The 8,404-nt window shown below is 49.5% G+C and overlaps 3 protein-coding genes across 3 annotated transcripts; 1 reads left to right on the plus strand and 2 right to left on the minus strand.

The window, feature by feature from the left end:
- Positions 1-359: 359 nt before the first annotated feature.
- On the minus strand, positions 360-3,779 carry BJY04DRAFT_217982 (acetyl-CoA synthetase-like protein; the record flags this gene model as incomplete). The annotated part of the gene is made up of 2 exons (XM_073716201.1): positions 360-3,677; positions 3,726-3,779. The coding sequence occupies 2 exons, from the start codon at positions 3,777-3,779 to the stop codon at positions 360-362; spliced, it is 3,372 nt and encodes a 1,123-aa protein (XP_073571731.1).
- Positions 3,780-5,355: 1,576 nt separating this feature from the next.
- BJY04DRAFT_217983 (uncharacterized protein) lies at positions 5,356-6,264 on the plus strand (the record flags this gene model as incomplete). The annotated part of the gene is made up of 1 exon (XM_073716202.1): positions 5,356-6,264. One exon carries the CDS (start codon positions 5,356-5,358, stop codon positions 6,262-6,264), a length of 909 nt encoding a protein of 302 aa, XP_073571732.1.
- Positions 6,265-6,871: 607 nt separating this feature from the next.
- Positions 6,872-8,047, minus strand: BJY04DRAFT_217984 (2OG-Fe dioxygenase-domain-containing protein; the record flags this gene model as incomplete). The annotated part of the gene is made up of 1 exon (XM_073716203.1): positions 6,872-8,047. The coding sequence occupies one exon, from the start codon at positions 8,045-8,047 to the stop codon at positions 6,872-6,874; it is 1,176 nt and encodes a 391-aa protein (XP_073571733.1).
- Between the last annotated feature and the right edge of the window lie 357 nt (positions 8,048-8,404).

Genomic DNA, 8,404 nt, shown 5'->3' on the forward strand with positions numbered 1-8,404 from the left:
TCGTTGCTCCCCACTGAGCACGAAAGCAGCCGCCGAAGACTGTCGAGTTCTCATCTTTTCGCGGCGCTGTACACAAAGCACTCGGAGGCTTTGATATGAAGCATGTATTGGTAGTGGGGTATTTCTTTCTGAAGAGAAAGCCTCGTTAGAATGGGAGCTGAGGCGCTTTTCGACACAGAACGTCTGACCAGTCTCAACAAAGTATCGGTGAGGTGAGGTATATATATCTCTGATCCACACCGGCGTCTTTTGAAAATCTCCCTCAAAATATATGATGACGACTGTGTTGATCCAGCCAGAGCAGCCACATACAGAACCAATCCACCACCCATGGAGTGCTCCACAGTACCGCAGCACCACTACTTGCTGGATCGTTGAAAACGAGGAATGTTGCTGAGGTCAACCGTCCCACGAATGCCGTCTTCGCAGGGAAAGAAACCGATGTTCATCAGATACTCCAAACTTTTATCCAGCGCTGCAACAATATCTCTTCGATCGAAAAGGCTGGTACACTCCACAGGAGCCTTTTCTGTGAACTGTCCGATATTTGCTTCAAACCAACCCAGCACGGGTAGAAAGGGGTGGTCTAATGCATTATTTTCCACATCCACCCTCAGGCTTTCCATCCACTCGTTGTGACTCACGGTCTTGATAGGTCGACGACTGCGACTGCTAAGAAGCTTGCATAAGGTCTCGATCGACACACCATCGTGGCAAGTCACTACTTGGTCGCCCTCCGCGTCCAAAACACTGTCCACCACAAGGGCAGCCACCTGCTCTACCCCAGCTAGCGGAATGTGTGCTTTACGCAGATCCTCACTCACAGTCCCAAGAGATACAAAGCTGTAAGCCAGGCGCCATAGAAAATCCTCGGGGTGGGCAATCCCTTCCCATCTGGTACCAGTGAGGTATCCCGGTTGTACCACGCGTGCCCTCAGGACTGGCGGATTCGGCCGTTGGTCGAGCTGATGATTATATTTCTCAACAATCATCCGTGATAGAAACTTGGTTTGGTCATACCCACACGCAGAAGCGAGATTGCTCAAAGTTTGCTCTTGTGTTTCTGTCGGATGGGGAAGATACCCTCCAGATACGTATGTGAGCGGACACGGTGTTGGCATCCTGGACAAGACCTCCAGCACTGTACAGGTGCTGTTGACATTTGTGGGCTTTAGCGTCGCAAAGTCACATAGCCAGTTGACTCGGGCACCATTGTGGATGATGCCGTCGATGCGCATCCGGCCAGTGAGGTCCCTCCAATGTCTCTCATCGAGGCCCAATCTAGGCAGACTGAGATCCCCAAGCCATACTTCGATTTGACAGTCAAACTCATCACGCCACCACTGACCAAGTTCGGCATGAGCTAGTATCTTATCACGGGCTTCCTGTTCACTCCCCGCACGTACCAAGCCTACAATATGGCCCACATTGGCATTTTCTAGCAGCACCCGAAGCACCTGGCTGCCGAGAAACCCAGTCACTGATGTGACAAAAATTGTCTTTCGCCTTTGGTTCCGTATGGACACAGGGAGATTGATTAAATCCAATTCAGCGATGAGGTCCTTTGGAGTGCAAGTATCTGGCCATCCATTAGACTCGCCGTTCACCTGCCCAGATAGTCGTCGATCGATTTGACACACCGTGATTCCAGGCTGCTGCAGCTCCTGAAACTGGATGACTCCTCTCCAGCGTCGGTGGATCTCCCCAGCAAGATAAGAAATCTGGATCGAATCCAAACCCATGCTGGTCAAACAAAAGTCCCACCCTCGCAGTCTTAGCCCAGCTGCTGGCTGTTTTGTTTCAACGAGATCGGCAATAACGTTGCTGAGTTCAATCGCGCGCGAGTTAAAGGGATCTATTCGGGGCCATTTATGACTGAGGCTGCCTCCAGGCCGAAGCGCCATGGCCTCAGCGGGAGTCAAACTCGCCCAATCTGCAATCAACTGTTGTCGATCAATTTTTTTAGACTCTGTGAGCGGCAGAGACGGCACGGGTACGAAGGCGCCGGGAACCATATACGATGGCAAAACTGTCTGCAAGTATGTGCTCATCTGGTCGGCCAAGGATGAAGGTCGCTCGTCTTTTTGCTCCACAAAGGCCACCAGCTCCGGGCTGTCAGCGTCCTTTTCACTCCTGGCCACAATCACTGCAACCTGTGCACCACCAGCAAGGTTGCCACGGATAGCATTTTCAACCTCACCAAGCTCGACACGCAGCCCACGGATCTTGACGAAGCCGGCCCGACGACCGCTGAAGACCATTCTCCCGTCGGGCTGCCACCGGGCTAGATCTCCGGTTTGATAGCAACGCGCGGGAAATGGCTCGGTGAGGTACGAAAGAGATTCTGGTAGAGAGATGAAAGATTTGGTACTCTGTGCGGTATCATCCAGATATCCCTGTGCTAGGTAAGGGCTTTGAAGTAGCAGCTCACCTTCCACTCCTATCGGTTGCAACCGGTTGATATTGTCTGGGTCGACAATCCAACATTTCGCACCAATTCCACGCCCGATTGTCTTTGGATTATCCGTAGATGTAAGGTTTAACTCAACTGTATCCCAGACCCCACCTTCCGTGAGACCGTAGATATTGCTCAGTCTGACTACATTAGCCCAGGTGCTCAAGATGGCTGCACTGGGTGCTTCTCCGCCAATATACAGGTGCTTCAGAGTTGGTAGAGCTTTCGGCCTTAGGCATGCCACAATAGAAGGAGTCAACGATGCATCCGTCACGTTCAGTTTATGCATGACCCCCTCTAGGTCCCCGATGCGTTCCTCGTCGGAGGGTATGCAGACAGTGCCTCCAGCAACCAAGGGTGCAAACACCTCACATATGCTGGCATCGAAGGAGAATGAGGCAAATTGCAAGAACCTTGTGGAGGGGCTCAATCCGAAAATTTCATTAAGGGCCTCCAGTCCTCCAGACACAGCGCCGTGCTGAAGGGCAACTCCTTTCGGCCGCCCTGTGCTGCCGGAGGTGAACATTATATAAGCCAGTTGCGAAGGATCCATGAAAGGCTCATGAGTCCAGTCATTGGGCAGAACTTCAAAGTTCTCCAAAGATGATGGTGTTAACATTTGAACATTGAGAAAGCCAGCGTTGCCTTTCAGTCTCTCGAGCATGGCGCTTTCCACCACCAGAACTTGAAGTTCAGCCTTCTGTGCGATATAATGCATGCGATCCACGGGACTGGAGGTTGAAATGGGGAGATAACATGCGCCTGCACGCAGAATAGCTAGAAGCACTATTATCGAGAAGCCGGACTTTTCGGCACAGAATCCCACAATCCCCCCGGCTACAACCCCGTGGTCTCGGAGCTTTTGCGCTATAGCGGCAGATCGTTTTCCCAGTTCTTCGTATGTTATGTCTCCTAAAGTGCTAGACACGGCGATGTGTGATGGTCGTTCCCGATAGTGCCGGTTCACGAGACCATGAATGGTGGTTGCTGGTTTCGGAGAATCGACCTCCATCCAACCTCGAAGGCGCCACAGATCATGGTTGCTGATGACCTCAATATCTTTGATCAGTTTAGATGGATAATAAAGAAAAGAGTCAAGGATTTTTCGCAGACTATCCAAAAGACTGGGTAGTTCGAACTGACACGGCCTAGCGCGATGGGAATATAGATCGATCATCACATTGTCCGATTCGGTCCGCTTAACCACTAGCAAAAGACATGCCTGGCGATGTTAGCACTATATTCATCTAATTTCCAAACATTAACCTACCTCGTGCGCATTTGCAAAGATGGATGCCTCCAGTCCACACTCTTCTGCCGACATATTCTCCTGGTTTGCGAACCAAACGGCATAGCGGCCTGGATAGCCACAGGTTCCTTGGTCCAGAGTTGAACGGATGTTATTCCGTTGGTCTATAACTTCTTGAAGATCAGCTATTTTCCACTCTGATTGCACGTCAATTGAAATCAACTCCGACTTGTCATCTTCGCTGAAGTGCCGATCAGTTCCCGTACTGCCGAACCGCAGAAATGAAACTGGATTATGGCTGTAGTATGCTTTCAGGAGCACTACCCAGGCAGATAAAACGGCAGTCTCTGTTCTCGACCATGGCAAAGGGAGAAACACGGAGATTGGATGGGCGGAAATTAAATCTGACTGGTGCGTCTGCCTTCCTAGATTGTAGGGACATTCGCACGGCTCCGTTCCATCCGACATTGCAGGTTCAGAACGCATAGCAATCAATTAAGGACACTATCCTAAAAGGCGTCTATATAAAAAAAAGCCCCATACTAATACTGTGAGAGAACCTCTTTATATAACTCTTAAGGGCCCTGTTTACCGCTCTTTGGAGGCAACGATACTATCGATCCTGCGTCATTTGTGTTGGAAGGTTGGCATATACAGACACTATACAACAATGATGGCCTTGTTGAGCACCATAGCTACGTCAGTGGCCACTGACACCAGAGTACAGACCGCATTTTGTGATCCGTCTAGAGTCCATACCTACCCTCGACGCAAGGCGTATGCACAATATCGAGATTTCGATAAGGTTTCCGATCGCCTGCCGAATGCACCCGCTCCACTTATGCCGAAGATCTGCCTGTAGATCTTCAATGTAAGGAGGCGAGCTAGTAGGTAGATTGATAGTAGCATCTGCTAGTCACCGTAGTAAGATGATGTGTACGTCACTCTTTACTTCGAAGAGGAGATCAACGTAGCTCCTTGCATGATCAGAAGCTCTACCAGTGGCTCGGAAGTCAAATGTGCTGAGTCCTCCTAACACATAACCTTCTTCCCATACTAAGGAGTTCCACTTTAACTAGTCGCAGCCTGTATCAAGCAAGTCCCTAAGGTTCAGCAAATAGACCACCTCCATTATTCGCCCCGAAGCCATCAACAGCCCTTGCATGACAATGACATGGTTTCAAGTTATTGTTAGCGGTTGCATTATTAAAGCTTCCGAAGACGGGATTTCAGCATAACGCTGGGGGTTTGGCAGCCAAACATGGCACGAGGACCTTGAACCTGCAAGGATCGAAGAGATTGTACAGCGAACAATGCGACATTCATCGAACAATTGTGCCCCGCAAGGACAATCTGCATAGTTATATCATAGGTAATTTTTGAATTGGATTTCCGGGCCCGTCATAGCGCCTTATTCGAAAGAAAGCGGAAAAGAAGAGCAAAACATATCATGTGTTCATCTAGTAGAGGTGATGTTTCCGGAATTCGTGATGATTGGTGATGAACAACAAACCGTAAGGGGCTGGGGGCTTTATGGATTGATTTCTCTAGTTTATGAAGAGAGATCTGGCGCTGCCCTTTCTCAAGTTCACATTCATTCCATTGACTTCTCTCCTATATCAGCCCAACTCTGAAGGCATCTACTTCCACGATGACTATTGCACCGGAATCGATATCAGTCCTTGGTCTAGGGACCATCGGGTCCACTCTTGCTACGATATTTCTTGACAAGGGCCATCCAGTGACTGTGTGGAATCGAACACTCGAGAAAGCAGAACCTCTGCTTTCTAAGGGTGCCACCGTTGCCAAATCCCCAGCCGACTGTGCTCTGTCTGGAACCGTCGTGCTCATCAGTCTAGCCTCAGACGAGGTTGTTCGAGACGTTCTCGGCAGGCTCCCGACTCTGCCTGACCGCACTGTTATAAACTTTACCACAAGCAGGCCTCAATGGGAGATTATGATCGCCGATCTCGTGACCAACAAACTGAATGCTGCTGGGTATCTGCATGGGTGGATCAATGCCTTTCCAGCCGAGCTGTTAGCACAGCAAGCGGTCGTTCGGTACAGCGGATTGAAATCCGTCTTTCTCAGAAAAGAGCATATCTGCAAGGCTCTAGGCACAGCACTGTGGGTATCGGATGATCACAGAAAGATGTGTATGCTGGAGAATGCAGCGGTTTTCATGTTTGCAGGAACGTGTGCGGCATTCATCCAAGCGCTGGCTTTGGCTGGAGCGGCAGGAGTTGATCGACTGGATTTTGCCCAAGAGGCCCTTCTGCCCGTTCTGCCCCGGTCTCACGACTTTCTGGTCGAAATGGCCAAACTAGACCGATCGCAGTCTTACTCGTTGGCTCCTGACATGATTTCGGTGAGCGCAATGCTAGATTTGGTTTCCAAGGGGCGTGAAACCGCGGAGACTACGGGTGTGTCTGCCCGCTTGATGGAGAGCTTTCAGGCTCTTCTAAGGCAGGCAGTCGAATTGGGGAAGGGGCTTGAGGATTCTTCTGCTGTAATTCAGATACTGAGGCGAGGTAGTTCATGCGAACGAGATACGGCTTAGTTCTGATGGCCAATCGATACGCTCAATCATCGGGCTGCCCAAACCTGGACGTTGTATTTACCCTCTTTACTGATTCAAAAGAGAATAGAGTTCATGCCGGTTTATGAATCTGTAGTGTAGGTGAGAGTGGACACCGCCAGATACTAGCCTGTAGGTCTCAGTATAACGAAAATCCCGCAAGCATATAATGAAGCGTCACATTCCCGCTGGTAATTTCAAGGTGTCATAGGAAGCATAAGGATAATGGTAGCATAGTCTATGGTCCCATAATCTGAAGGCTCAATCAATTGTAGGAGCAAGTGCAATGGCTACACTTGCTTAGCAGTCAAGACCCTCCACTCCCGATTTCTGAACAACAGAGAAGACCAACCAACCTACTATCGAACTGTATTAGACCGCTCGGCTGTGTTGACTGAATACTCTAATTATAGGTTTAGTCAACGCTACTGGGTATTTTGCCTAATGGGACTTGGTATATTATAAGGTGTATACCCCTCAGACAAAGTAAATTGCATTCTCAGTGAACAGGCTAAGACATGGTCGCGTTAAACTATTCAAGCAAGGTAAACCGTCACATGCCGAGTTCCCCCAATATCAAAAGAGTCGATTAAGAGCCGATAAGAATGGGAATATGTGTTCCAGTCTTGCCATCTAGAGAAGAGAGAATCTCACTGTCAGGAGAGAGGAACAAGGATAAGGTGTACTTCTGAACTGGGGGCGTTTTCTTCCTGAGAAGTGGATTGTCATATGTGCCACCCCCTTGCTGAGGAGGAAGCCAGATCGGAAACTTGAGCTTGAATCTCTCGTGTGGTTCCAAGGAGTCGGCCTGCCCAGATGAATGCACTTTGCTCCTCGGCTTCCTAGAGAATATCACGAACATGTCTCTGTACGACGGCTGACTCTTGTCCCGTGCGTACACCGGGGTGACACTATGCTTGAAGCTATTATCTGTGAAAAGCAACGTGTCAAGAAAGTCGCGATGTTGATACCGGCCCTTGAGCAGCTCCATGTTGGTTTCAAGGGGTTGGATCCCCGTTGTCTCGTCACGGGCATGAACAAGAGTTATCCCCGAGTCCAGAGTAATGTTGGAAAATCCAAGCATTACGGTCATGGTGTGATCAGACCCATCTTGGTGCACACCCTCTAAAGCCGGGTACCCCTGAATATCCTGATTGGTGAAGGTGTGTACGTTGAAAATCTCAGTAAGTACAGTGTCTGCATGGTAGTCCAGACCGGGGCGGGCCAGCACCGGCACATTTTGAGTGACCCAAGTTTTGAAGATGAGCATAGCCTGGACGACGGTGTTGTTCTGGTGATTCTCATCAAAGTCACCAAAATCACGAGGAATGTCGGAATCATGCCGCTTGTAGTTCTCCGCGGTTGTCAGGATGAAGGGTTGTCTTTCGAGTCGTTCGATAGTTGCAGCTCTTGTGTCGACTGAGAACCTTCCACTTCGCAAAGTCCGGTAGTTCACCGTCGGATCCGGATCCAGATGGTGACTGACTTCCTTCAGTTTCTCGAAATCCTCATCCTTTGCTCCAATTCCCTTCAAAATAGGAATCAGAGTTTTGCCTTCAATGAAAATACAGCCATCGCGGAGATACGATTGTCGCAGTTGCATAGCCGTTGCTACCGACTGGAAGAACTCGGGCTTTTGCGCTTGCTGCCAGATATCAAGGCAAACATCAGCATTGGAGGCCGGTAATATCCCATCATCAAAGTGCTTTGTCGAAAGGGCAGGCGAGGTAGGACCGGTGGTCTCCTGAACCACCATCTCGGCCATTTTCTGTTTCTGCAGAAATGGGGTGTCGAGTCTCGGGGTTGGCAAAAACATGACAACAGTGCTTCTGGCGAATGGATAGTGAAGTATGGTGTAGGAGCGACGGTGTCAGTCCCTAGTTGATACGAAGGCCCCTAGTCAGAACGAAATCTTTATATAAGCACTCAGCACTTGCCAGAACATGCTTTCCTAGGCAGTTTATCGTAGGCCCTACACTGATGTCATGGCAAAGGCAGATTCCACCTCCCTTGCCTTGTGGTTTTTTTTTTTCATTCACCATATTCTTTTAGGAAGCGCTGTAAGTGAGATAGACCGCGTGGGCCAATAACTCGAATTTTGATGCTCAACAGAGAAAAAAGC

Source organism: Aspergillus karnatakaensis, assembly GCF_047715665.1.
Source record: "Aspergillus karnatakaensis strain CBS 102800 unplaced genomic scaffold BJY04scaffold_22, whole genome shotgun sequence".
NCBI classification, from domain to species: domain Eukaryota; kingdom Fungi; phylum Ascomycota; class Eurotiomycetes; order Eurotiales; family Aspergillaceae; genus Aspergillus; species Aspergillus karnatakaensis.